Source organism: Panthera tigris, chromosome A1 (assembly GCF_018350195.1).
Source record: "Panthera tigris isolate Pti1 chromosome A1, P.tigris_Pti1_mat1.1, whole genome shotgun sequence".
NCBI classification, from domain to species: domain Eukaryota; kingdom Metazoa; phylum Chordata; class Mammalia; order Carnivora; family Felidae; genus Panthera; species Panthera tigris.
This window is the reverse complement of record NC_056660.1, coordinates 68,181,376-68,194,976: the sequence shown is the minus strand read 5'-3', so window position 1 is coordinate 68,194,976 and position 13,601 is coordinate 68,181,376. Positions and strand designations below refer to the sequence as shown.

General features: G+C 41.4%; 1 protein-coding gene across 5 annotated transcripts in view; it reads right to left on the bottom strand.

The window, feature by feature from the left end:
* Nucleotides 1-13,601, bottom strand: part of MBNL2 (muscleblind like splicing regulator 2) — a 158,004-nt gene that overhangs the window by 52,372 nt on the left and 92,031 nt on the right. For all 5 annotated transcript variants that reach the window (XM_042979456.1, XM_042979461.1, XM_042979478.1 and 2 more), the window contains one exon: nucleotides 3,796-3,960. In XM_042979456.1, the coding sequence (XP_042835390.1) occupies nucleotides 3,796-3,960 (165 nt within the window). The remainder of the gene's footprint in view (nucleotides 1-3,795; nucleotides 3,961-13,601) is intronic.

Below are 13,601 nucleotides of genomic sequence, written 5' to 3'. Positions count from 1 at the left end.
ACTGGGGAGAGAAAAACTGCCAGGAGGAAAAATTTAAGGGGACTTTCAAAATACAGTGAATTGGAGACATAAAAGGAAAGAATGGTTTGTGTTTTCATTCGGTAAGTATTTAATGGTTTAAACATTGTACAAGGACACTGTGTGCACATTTACTGAACTTAAACCCTAATGGGAAAGAACAAACAAATAAAATTACAATTTATTTTTATGGATAAGCAGAAATGAGAAGGCCTTACTCATAGTGATGGAGATTGGTGGTAGGTCACAGGGGATAGATTTGGAGTCCTTATGCATAAGATGAAGTTAACATGTGAAGAGCAGTAGGATAGATACTTCCAGCAAGATCAAAGGCCATGAGGCAAGCAAGAGCTTTGTGTATGTGTGGAGCTGAAAGTTCGGTTTTAGTGAACACAGAAAGAGTGGCCCATGATGAGTTGGTGAGCTGATGGGACCAGACCACAGATGACATTATAGATCATAGGCATGGTTACATATTTGGCTTCGTCTCTAATGAAATGGGAAGGCACTGCAGGGTTTTAAGTAAGGGAGTGGTATGATGCATTTATGTGTTAAAAATATTCCTCTGGTTGCCATATGCAGAATACACTGGAATAAAGCAAGAATGGAAATTGAGAGATTAGAAAGGAAATGCTTCCAAGGTATTTTGAATGAAAGATTGATGGTGGCTCAGATGGGAGTTTGGGGAGTTCGAGAAGGGAATAGACTTGAAAGCAGATATGACAGGACTTGCTGATGAACTCGATGTGAGAGAATCTGCTTAATTTTGGTTTTGAAGCTGCTGGTTGCATTTACTGAAACGGGAACTTAGTCAAATAAAGAATTTGGAATTAACCATGTCAAGTTCCAGGGAGAAATTTAAAGGTGAGTCCAGTAGGAAGTTAGATATGCGAGCCTGGGGCTCAGAGGAGAGGTCTGGAAACATATTTGGGAGTTCTCAGCCTGCAGATGATTTACAGCCATAGGAATGGATGCAACCATGAAGGAGAGGGTCAATAAAAGAAATGTCCAGTGCTGGGAACCTCAATGTAGAGCAAAGGAACATAATGGGCAACATCTCCAGCCTTTTCCAGAAGAGGAATACAGATTAAAGAAGAAGGAGCATTCCACAAAGGAGAGGTTGATTACATATGTTGCATATGGCTAAGCGGTCAAATGAACACAATGAAGGCAAAAGTGACCACTGGTTTAGTAATATGGCGGGCGGTGGTGAGATAGTCAATGGATTAGGTCTAGGGTGGATGGAAGTCAGAGGGAGTGGAAAAAATATCCACCGTTTGTTTTTTTTTTTTAAGAGAAATTTAGCTTAGAAGGAAACCTAAAAATGGCGTGGTTCTTCTACTCCATGTTTATCAGTTTATTTGTCTTAAGCAATTCCTGCATGTATTAGTTTCTTGTAGCTGGTCTGAGAAATTTCCACAAACTTGGCAACTTAAAACAACACAAAATTATCCTTTGATTGTTCTGAGGGCCAGAAGTCTGAAGTCAGTTTCACTGGGCCCAAATCAAGGTATTGGCATTTCATGTTCCCTCTGGAGACTCCAGGGAAGAATCTATTCCTTGTCTCTTCTATCTTCAGGTGGCAGCTGGCATTCTTTGGTTTGTGGCCTCGACACTTGTCTCTGCCTCTATGGGCACATTGCTGTTCTCCTCTTCTCTATGTGTCAACTCTCCTTCTGCCTCTTTCTCATAAGGATACTTGTGATTGCATTTATTTCAAGAGGATTGCCCCATCTCAAGATGCCTAACTTAATCATATCTGCAAAGACGACTTGGTTTCCTTAGAGGTGACATGTACAGGTTCCACGTACCTTTCAGGGCCATTATTTGGCTTACTATACTGTATGATGTCACTAACGCATTCCTGAGATTCTGAAGTTATTTGTAGAGTTGATGATTTTTAAGTTTATCACACTTTTTATTCTGAGATTTCTTGTGATTTAGAAGCCTCTGCTAAAATATTTAAATGTAATATGAAATGTAATATAAATATTAAATGTAATATTAAATGTCTTTTTCATAGACAAATCATGATTATTAACTTCTAATTAATACTTGAGACAATACATAAACATAACTTTCAAAAATGACTTCAACTAACAGCTAACAACGGGAATGGGCTTTTCTTATTAACATTGCCACTGTTGGGGAGGTCAATCTTTATGAATTCTAAATAAATAAGAAGTGACTGATTAAAGTGAGTGAGACAGACACAAAATACCGTGTGACTGTGTTGATCTCAGTGGTTCCAAATTTATTCCTACAGACATTATTCAAGACGAAAAACTAAATTATTTTAGCTTTAGGTAATTTAATAAATAATTTATGTGCGAACATCAATAGAGAACCATAAATTATACATGTGTGTGTGGTTTTAAACAGATCCACTTAAATGCCTATATTTGGTGTTAAATGTATGCAGAACTCTATGTTGTCCTTACATTTAGGCTCCCAACTACTCATCCTTTGGGATACAGTTATTTGGGATTTTCTCCAAGCAGTATTTCTTGCCTCATTCAAAATCATAATTCCCTGTGCCTGAATCTTACCTCGCCCTTCTCATGACTCTGTCTACCCCCCCAAAGACTGTATCTTATTATTGCTGGATCCCCATGCACCTGGATTCCACCCCCCCCCCCCTCCGGGCAGAGCTGGGTCCTGGCTACTTTGTCCTGTCCACCATTCTTGAGCAGAAGCACCAGCAGAGCTAAGGATCTGCCCAGATTCTCCCTTCACCAGGGCCTTCCCACCCTCCCCACCTCATCCCGCAGACACTCAAGAAAGTACATCTCAGCTGCAGTGTCCTTTTTAATTTGGCAGCCTTTAATCACACGGACTTTTCACACAATAAAGACTAATTTTTAAACAATAGTCTTTTGTGTATGTACTGCTTTAAAAAAGCAAGTATCTCTCACTTTACTGGCTTTGTTGTGTGTGTGTTTTTTTTAAATTAGCTTGTTTTTGACAAATAATTCACAGATGTAAATGAATTCCACTGAAGCCCAATGCGCTCCTTTCCCCCAGGGCCTCATTCCTAAAACAATTTCCAGACCTTTAAGGAAATACTTTCAAACACTGAAATCAGGGAGAAAATATGGCACAATACATATTCTAAGCCTGAACTCCCTTGAGCATTTACTCTTGGGGCCCTGGCCACAGCGCCACACCCTTCCCAGGCCTCTGAGAGGCAGCGGAGTGTGGGTGGCTAAGGCAGCCTCCTCTCTGGCTGCTGTGGGGCTTCAGGCCTAGCACATTGCAGACAGCGCCCTGCTCCCAATGTCTGAGCCCCAGTGCCCGACCCACAGCGTATTAGCTACGAGACATGGGGTAAATGGTTCAGCCTCTCGGGTTTCTCCCTTGGCTCATCCTTAAAACGACGCCATTGAACGGAAGAGTCCACCTGCTAGATTGCTAACAACGTGCTAGGCATCGAAACCTGCTCTTCACATAGATCATCACTTCGTACTCTAAATGAAAACGTCGAACTCTTTCTGTTCTAAGATGGTTCAAAGGTGGAGTTTACCGGTGAGCCCGAGTTGGGAGGGACACAGATTTCCCAGACACTGCTTAGAAACTGTCTTTGCCTACTGTTTCCACACACACTTTTTCCATTTAAATAATTTCAAAAACCCTATTTTCAGAAACCATTTAGCTTCAAAGCTATTTGCTTTAATTGTAGCCAGAGACAAAGTAGAGCAAGGCCGTTTTAGGTCAATGTGGCGCTGCCCGTACCAACACTTTAATCATCAAGCCCATCATTAGATGAGATGTACTCACCACTGGATGGAGTGGGGTTCCTGGAAACATAAATTGCATCTGCTGGGCAAGCATCGCTGCAGCAGTTTTTTGCTGGATCAAATTGTTCCTCCCATTAATTTCTAGTTGAGTTTTTAAATGTGTTGGAGGATGAAGATACTTGCAGTTTTCTCGTGAACAACGGCCCTGTAAAACGAATGTTTTGGTTTTAGGACTGTTAGGAGTAGTTTTCATCTACTGTCAACCATTTCACAATCGCTCCATGTATACAAAGGCAAGGAACCCGTGTGTGAGTGTGGGTGTGTGCGTGTGTGCGCATGCACGCACCCTCCCGTTGGAACATACAACAGACTTGGAACATACGAGGAGTGAATCAGGCATTAGGTGATTATCAATGTTGCTGAAACCTGTTCAGCAGAGAAGCTTCCTGAGATTTTTTTTTTCTGTTGTTCTTTCTAGCGGATTCCCACTCTGACAACAGACTCTAAAGGAATGTGAGGGCTAGGAGGAAAGGCAGACCCTTAGCCTAGGCAGTGTGGAAGGCAAACAGAGGAACACATTTATCGGGACTTACCAAAAGGAGTCTTTGAACTTGCTCTGCATTGGTTTGTGCATGACCAAATATGAATAATCATGTACTGAGTGTGTGCAGTGGGGACAGTAATACTAATTCCTTGAAATGTGTGTTCCACATTGGCTGAAGATATCCCTAATTCAAATCATTAAAGGAGACGCAATGGAAGTATAGGAGTGGACATTTCTTAGGAATCGATGCATTAATGAAATCTCCAGGCATAAACTCAGATCATTACCTGCGGCTAATTCGTTTGGTACACAAAAGTGGTTACCCCATGGCCCTGCCCTGCTCCCATGACGACTGTATCAAATGTAGTGTCCGAAGAGTGCTTATGGCTAAAGTAACATTTGGATGTTAAAGTTGGCCCAACAACAACAACAAAAAATAATAATTGGGTGGCAGGTGTGCATAAAACCCGTCTTAGAGAGTAATCGCTGATGCAGGGTTCATACTGAGTTTCCAAGTTTCCAGAAGTACCGATCGAGACAATCATGTTAACGTGTGACTCATGCAATTTCTGGAGAAAGAAGGGCAAATACTCTTTTCTTCTTTACAAGAGCCACCTGGTATGAGTATTATCATTCCCTAAAGAATTAGTCTATTTGCAACCAAGAGAATATGGCTTTGTTTACCAGATATAAAAATAATTTTAAACAGCAAGCTTGGTGGATCTGGAGAAACAAATTTGTTTATAGTCATCCTAATTCTAAACATCTGGAGTTCTCACTCTGTCTCCCACTAATTCCGGCTGCACTTTTGGCTGTGTTGGCTCCCTCTCCAGTCTGAGCCTTTCCCCACCACAGTGGAGAGGGGGCAGATGTCGGTCGTGGGCTCAGTCCTAGTGGTCTGTGGTCATCAACCAACGCTGTCCTCAGGCTCTACTATTAGCAGCATTAAAGGTTGTGTCACCCACTGAGTGTAGGACATAGTCAGGTACTGGGGACATCAGAGGGAATTGGTCACATTTCTGCCAATAAAATTCTATAACAATGGTTATATGTCAGTGTGTCCCTTTGGTCTCAGGCTCATATTGTGAATGTTGTCATGCAGCTTCCTATGTGTGAAATTGCCATCCCCGGTCAACTATTGGAAGGTCTATTGTGAAGACAGATAGACTGAAACCACAATGAAAGAGAATGTAAATCAAAGTGGTCTAGGAATCCCTTTCTTTCTCTCTCCATCTCCTTTTGTTTGCAATTCTGGGGGATAGTTTTTATCCTCACTTCACTTCGCTTTTTGTTTTGTGATGTCCCAGGGTCCCTCCAGCCCTACCAACTTGCTTTAGGTTTCTCTTTGTATATTTCCCTTTCTGTCCTCCTTGACAACTGCCTGCAAGTTTCTGTTTGCTAAAATCCAGTCCCGAAGAGGCATTCGTATCGGGCCAGCTCCTACAACACAGACGTGTGGCCAGTCTCTGGATTGGCTGCCTCTCTGCCAAGTGCCCACATACACTCCTATCATCTGTGATGGGAGGTGGTTCATGGGATACAGGACGTAGCTGCTGCCCATCGGCAGGGGTGGAGGCGGATTAAACAGAACGATATTTCTCGTACAGAAGATAACGCACCTCAGGCTCCTCTGCGACAACCTCAATCCACACTCTTTCAGCACAATCATTTGACCTGGAGGCTGACCCCAGCAAGGCTCAGGTATACAGAGTACCTTTACAGGCCTGTGTGCACAGACATACGGCTGGGCCCAATGCGGGGGATTCGGGAAAGTAGAGTTCCATGGAATGGTGAAAGAATTTGTGACATGTCTACACTTCTACCAATTTGGCTCTTCGGTGTTGCTCATTCATCTAATTGTCCATTTGATCCACTGGTCTTCTAATGTAATCCTTTGTAGCTACATGTAAAAATTTCGATTAGGCTAGAAAAATATGGTTTTCTTGTAAATGCTATTATCTTTTGATACAGCCGGGACACTTAAGGAATGGTATAAACCATTTTCAGCCAAGAGAACATGATTTACAACATCAAATTAGTAATTTATTGATGGGACCTTCTTTTTCATGAGAATTAATGTAATTTCCTAGTGTTCTCATTTACACATTCGGAATAAGGCGTATTATTGATCACCCACGTGCCAGGCAATTTATACACGGTTATCTCATTTTCCCCTTACAACAGCTATCATGATCCCCATCTTACAAAATAACAAAGGGGTTCAGAAATAATTAAGGAACTTTCCCAAGGTCATCTAATGGATAAGTGGTAGAGCTGGATTCTAAATTCAGGTCTTCCTGACTCAATTACATCACTATACCAAGCTAGTTATTGGCAATAGTTAAAATCTAGGAAAGATTAAAATCTAGTGTTATCCTTGATAAAATAACATGGGCACATATATATAATATAATAGTAAGAATGCATAACACAATTTAACATATAGTAAAATATACATGAGAATTTGGGAATAGAAAAGATTTTTTGCCTTGGTCTATTCCTTGATAGTGGTCTGTCCTTCGGTAGGGGGATAAAGAAATGGTTAAGCTCACAGGCTCTGGAGGCAGACTCCTGGGCACATAACTTGGTTCTGTCCCTCCTCACTGCGTAACTTTGAGCAAATTACTTGAATTTCTTGTGCATCAGTTTTTTTTAAGCTGTACAATAAAAACTATTGTGTTTTCCTCTAAGGGCTGTTGTGGGATTAAATAAATTAATATATGCACAAGGTTTAGAGGTACATCTTCCTAGTACATGGTAAGCGTTGAGTAAATGTTGCTAATATTACCAAAAAAGAGAAAATATTTACATATGGCATTTTATTTACAATAAGTAAATAAGTACATTTAATTGTACTGGCTTTTTGGTTCTTCCGTAGAATAGAGTTTTACTTAAAAACTTGATGAAAGCTACTTAATTATGCTTATTCAAGTATTTTATATTTAATATTATTTTCAGTTCTACAGGGTATTTCTGCAAGTACCCATACTTAAAGACACACCCCTGCACTGTAGTTCAATCTAGCGTAAATATTTTGAAGCGTGTTGCACCATGGATGTTTGGGGCATACTAACTCAAGAACTGGGAAAATCCAGGCAGAATCTTAGTAAAGGATCCTACAGGACTCTAAAATCCTAAAGGAAAAGCTACTGTCAAAACACAACGAGCTATTTGACACAGTAAACAATTTGTAAGGAAGTTTTTGTTAAGGCATACGATTCGTGGGATATGCATCATCGCACAAAAACTGTTGATTATCACAGCAAGTTGTCATAACCGAATGGGAGAGGGCAGCGTGCAGAAATGTAAAGTGTCTTTGTTTGTCATTGTGAAACACAACAGAAGTGTCAAAAGTAATGTCTCCTGATTTTAGTCCAAGAAATAAAGATAAAAATGTCTTGGAAAAGTCTTCCTGTGGCCGCTAGGATGTTTTTTTTGTTTGTTTTGTTTTATTTCAACTCTTCCTCCTTTTTAGTTCTTGGTTAAACACTGTTTCTGGGGAAATGAGAGAGGTAGGGTGCAGCCTCTAGAGAAGGGGACCGTTCGGCTTCTGTGGGATGGAGATCCGAGGATGCCATTGCAGAGTCTGTGTGAAGAGTCTTAGGGAAATAAACCACAGGAGCCCAGGCAAAGGCAGGCAGATGGGCCCATAGGAGGGGCTGATGTGGGGATCAAAGCTCCTGAGACATTAGCTTCAGGTCGTATGGAAACCATAAGTGGTCTGGATCACATTCACCATTGTTCTTCGTGTACTTTCAAGCTTGGGTCTCATTCATTCATTCAACAAATATTTATTGAGATCCTACTATGTGTGTGCCAGACATTGTGGTAAGCACAACACCCTGCCTACCTTCCTAACGCCTGCAGTCTAGGGGTGAACAGGGGTACTAACCAAATAACGACACCCATAAATGTATAACTACAGATTGTGATACGTGTTCTGAGGAGAACGCTGAGACAGGATAGTGGGAGATGGTCAAAATTGAGACAGGTGGGTCAGGGAAGGACGCTGAAGAAGTGACATTTACACTGAGACCCAAAGGATTTGAGAAGGAATGAGGCAAAGGAGTGAGTGGTGCCTGGTGTGCGTGCGTGCGTGTGTGTGTGTGTGTGTGTGTGTGTTGAGGGGAGAGAATACAAAAGGAGAACCAGAGGAAGAGAATGTGCGAGATGAATGCACATGGGGTGGGGGGCGGGGGGAAGGGGCTTGCGTGGTTTCCCGAGGCTGGAGTACAGGAGCGGGTGTGGGTTGGAGCAGGAGTGAGAACCTTTACAAAACAGGCAGCAAATGGAGCCACGTTAAGGGGTCTGAACTTCATTGCCCCGGAGTTTTTAAGCAGGAGAGTAGCACGGTTTTATACTAGCTACATGCAGAATCTCACCGTGATTATTGCATTTTATACTTTTTGTTTACTACTTTCTTTAATTTTATTATGGTTTGCATTGTCTGGAGACAGCTTATTTTAAAAGAATAGCAGATTCTGACAGAGTCTACGTAGGGTTTGTGCAGTTTATTTTACCTTCACAATAATCTCTATTCCAGGAATATTTAGATTAGGGAGTCGCGAGTAAAAATTTCAAGCCGAATTAAGTTTATTAAAGTAAGTGACCGTGGAAGATTCTAATACAGAGTATCTGTGTTGACTCTCAGCAAAATGGGGAAAGATGCTAAATAACTATAATCTGTAATTTGGCAGAACAACAGATTGGAGCCATCAGAATTACACGGCCATTACATTACATGGCGTGGGATCGAATAAACGCAGCCTTGGCTAAGAAAAGATTTCAGAATCAGGTCGGTGTGAGGGGGGGAGAAAGTGTAACTGGAAAATGAGATTTTCTAAATGCTTATTTTAAAACAAGTAATTTTTAGAATCTTTTTCTAATATGCTCCTAATTGAAAAAGTCAATTAAAATATGGAAGCCAAAAAGAAAACAGATTAATTAGGAGATTGTTAAAGGGATTAACAATAGGAGTTTTTGCCCACAGGAATAGCTCACAGAACACGTCCCATTAGTTTTCCATGGGAAAGCTATGGATTTTATATATAACAATTCAAACAGTTACTAGGTTCCCTACTGTACATATCACTTGGGGATAACTGGAATTGTGTCTTGGTGTGGGCTGAGCCACGGATCCGCAGACTCTAAAAAGATCCTTTTCGGGGGGAATCATTCCAGGGGAGGTTCGGGAAACACAGTCTGACCTACTGAATTCTGCCTCTTCCAGTTGGGTCCTGGCCACGCCCTGCTTTCAGCACATGGTGGTATTTTCCAGTGAGCGGCCAGCTGTAGAATGGCAAGGGCTGACTCTAACCATCGAGGGGAGACAGCATGTGCTCTGAGACTGGCCTGCGGGGATACTCTGAGTCCAGGGGTCTGCCTTGGACCCCAAGGCTGGCCGTGAGAGAGGCTCTCGGATTCCCTTGCATTCCACACGCGTGAGGCTAGCTTAACGGAACCCTGATGTGACGACAGATTCTCGTCCTGGAGTGACACTCCTGAGACCCGTTCTGTCTCGGAAACCGTTTTGGAGGAGCCGTTTGAACCAGTGGTAAAGGGAACAGACTCTTTCCTGAACTACTTTGGCCCCAAATCCAGCTTTGCTCTTCTTGCCACGGGGCTTGGTGGCCTCCAGTCGCCACACCGCAAAACAGACATAACAATAGTTCTACCTCTAGACTTTCAGTAAAGATTATGAGTTGATGCCTGTAAAGTGTGTGAACAGTTTCTGGCACCTAGTAAGCCCTCCATAAGTTTTTGATATGATTACTCTTATTATTTTCAGCCTCATCCTCACCCTTATCATTACTATTACTGTTAACACCGTCATTGCACAGTAGATAAAGATAAATGGAATTAAAAACAACTTCGCTAATCCTACTTTCGTCTCTCCATCCCTTGCTTCTCTCTGGCCTGTCTCCCAAGCTCTTTAACCCTTTGTTATTCTTGTTGTCACAGAACAATGGCCAGCACAGGCCATTTCTGTCTTCAGAAGAGCCTCAGATCTGTTTTTCTTTGGTATTTTTCCTGCTGAAACTTGCCAGGGCTGATTGACATGGCATGACTAATCTAGAATCAAAAGCAAATATGCATTATAGTGGGAAAATCCTGACATTCTGGTTGTGGCTTCATCCCCAAATGGCTATACTAACTTTTACAAATCATCATAATGGTCTGTGTCTCCATTTTTTCATCTGTTCAAATGGGGGCCATCGTATTCCCATATCTCAACCCCTTCTGATGGTTGTGACAGCTGGAGAGATAGCAGAAGTTGCTCTGGAAACATCGTACTTTTCTATGCATTGTCTATTCCACATCTATTTCCTCGCAAATGTCCCTAATCTAGTGAAAGGGGAAAACTACGTACAGCAACAGTTACAGTAAAGAGTGACACCAGGGACTTCTGTTGGCAACAGCTCCAACGTGTTCGAGAATAGTTGAGAAGTCTATGTGACAGACAAGGCACGGGATGCGCCAACAGAAGTGGCAAATTAAGTCAAGCTGATTAAGTCTAGGAGGATTTATTAAGTACCTACAGTGGTACACAGCTTGAAAGTGAGAAATTCAGTCAGACCACCGTTTGGTTCTTGTGCATAGAAGATGTCCAGCAGACGTTTCCAAGTGACTGAACTGGCCTGACGACCCACCCGCCGCCTCCGTTTCCCTACAATTTCAGACCCTCTCAAGGTTTTTTTCAAAGTGGGGAAAAATAAAGGTCTTCATTGATATTTATATTGGGCCATCATTTTTATGGGTCTCTGTCAGGTGGCAAGAGGCTGAGTTTAACATTTGGCCTAAACCTTTTCTTCCTTCTGCAGCACATTTCCGGAAGGATATGGGCAAGTAAAAGTGTAGGGGAATAAAACGGTTATTCACATCAGGGCCTAATTTATAACGTTAACTATGCGGCTGAAATAGCTGTACTCTAAGGCAAGTGACAGATTAGGCTTTTAAGCTTCTTTTGAATTTAAATAAACTAATTGAACCACATGAGCTCCTTGTATTATTAGTTCCAACTACATAATAGAGCAAATAAAATACAACCACATAAGGACTTTGGAATTAGAGGAAACTGAATTCAGGGAATCGCTACAAGCAAATGATAACCAGAACTTCCATCAAAATGAGCAGTTGCCCAGATCATCAATATTATGAATGAATTTAAAATAAGTACTTTCTGTTTATTAGTGATTTAGTTCAATTTGTATTACAATCTACCTTTTATGGTCCATATATGCAATTCTCTTTTGGTAAAGAGCATAAAACATTGCCCTTATTAAAGACAGATTAAAAAGGGAATATTTATGATCTGATCTTCTCTTTTCTAGGGAGTGTTCCTTTATCTCTCGCTCCCACAGTATGGAGGAAACGTGTGGGAAGATAGAAGGAAGGCTGGAGAAAGTAGCCAGATGGGGAAACGAGGGAAAATCACAAATGCTGATAGGCAGCTACCAACACCTCCAATTTTACCCGCCTTTGCACAGCTACGAGCTGGGAGGAGGAGGGGGAATGAGGAAGCCTGAATCTCACTGGGTAGATGGCTGGCCCAAGTAAAAGTGGTGATGGTAGCATTTTCTTTCCAGAAACTGGCATTGCCTGTCATTCCACTGCTGCACCGGTGGGGTGATATTCAGAGCTCTCCCCCAGTGCTAATGCTTTTTACCTTCCTTAGAGAGTGCTTCAAATGCTTCTGAGTCTTCCCATCTTTAGATATGCATTTAGGACCTTTTATTATGAATAGAGGGCTGGGAAGACCTTAGGGCCATCCCCAGTGTCTCCTAAATAGATTTGTGACTCTGGCTCCATTATGCCAGTGCAACTGCCCTGTTCTTTGTTTGTATTTTTAATTTTTCAATGGAAGTATAATTAACATACAGTGTTATATTAGTTTCAGGTGGACACTGTAGTGATTCAACAATTTGATACATACTTAGTGCTCTTAATCCCCCTTATCTATTTCACCCATCACCCCACTCACCTCCCCTCTGGCAATCACCAGTCTGTTCTCTGTATTCAAGAATCTGTTTTTTGTCGCTTTTTTTCTTTCTGCCTTTGTTTTGTTTCTTGACTTCCACATATCGGTGAAATCATACCCTATTTGTTTTCCTCTGACTTATTTTACATGGCATTTTTCCCTCTCAGTACATCCATGTTGTTGCAAATGGCAAGATGTCATTCTTTTTTTACGGCTCAGTAATATTCCATTACACATAGACACATCTTCTTCAGCCATTCATCTATGGATGGACACTTGGGCTGCTTCCGTATCTTGGCTACTATAAATAATGCTGCAACGAACACAGGGGTGCATTTATCTTTTTGAATTCATGTATTTGCTTCCTTTGGGCAAAAACCCAGTAGTAGAATTATTGGATCATATGGTAATTCTATTTTTAATTTTGGGGGGAACCTCCATACAGTTTTCCACAGTGGCTGTTCCAGTTTGCATTCTCACCAACAGTATAAGAGGGTTCCTTTTCTCCACATCCTAACCGACACCTGTTGTTTCTTGTGCTTTTGATTTTAGCTATTCTGACAGGTGTGAGGTGATAGTTCATTGTTGTTTTGATTTGCACTTCCCTGATGATGACTGATGTTGAGCATCTTTTCGTGTCTGTTGGCCATCTGGATGTCTTCTATAGAAAAAATACCTATTCTGGTCCTCTGCTCATTTCTTAAATTGGATGATGATGATGATGATAATGATTATTATTATTTTGGTGTTGAGTTCTGTAAGTTCCTTATATATTTTGGATATTAACTCTTTATTGGATGTATCATTATTTACAAATATCTTGTCCCATTCAGTAGGTTGCTTTTTTTGTTTTGTTGATGGTTTCCTTCATTGTGACAACTGCCTTATTCCTTCAAGCACTATTGGTAAGTGCCATTAAAGCCTAATTTTGTGGGGCACCTGGGTGGCTCGGTCAGTTAAGCATCCGACTTCAGCTCAGGTCATGATCTCATGGCCCATGAGTTCCAGCCCTGCTTTGGGCTCTGTGCTGACAGCTCAGAGCCTGGAGTCTACTTCGGATTCTATGTCTCCCTCTTTCTCTGCCCTTCCCCTGCTTGCTCTCTCTCTCTCTATCTCTCTCTCTCTCTCAGATAAACAAACATTAAAAAAAAAAGTCAGAAAAGACCTAATTTTGTAACCATTTTAAGTAGGCAAAACATAAAAAGTGATGAACGAGGAAGAGAGACAAAGAGGGTTATTTGTTTGTAGCTTGCCATTTCAAAGCACGTTGAAATTTTTATTTTCTTAAATGGATTGTAGTTGCCTGTGCAGCTTTAGTTTTCTG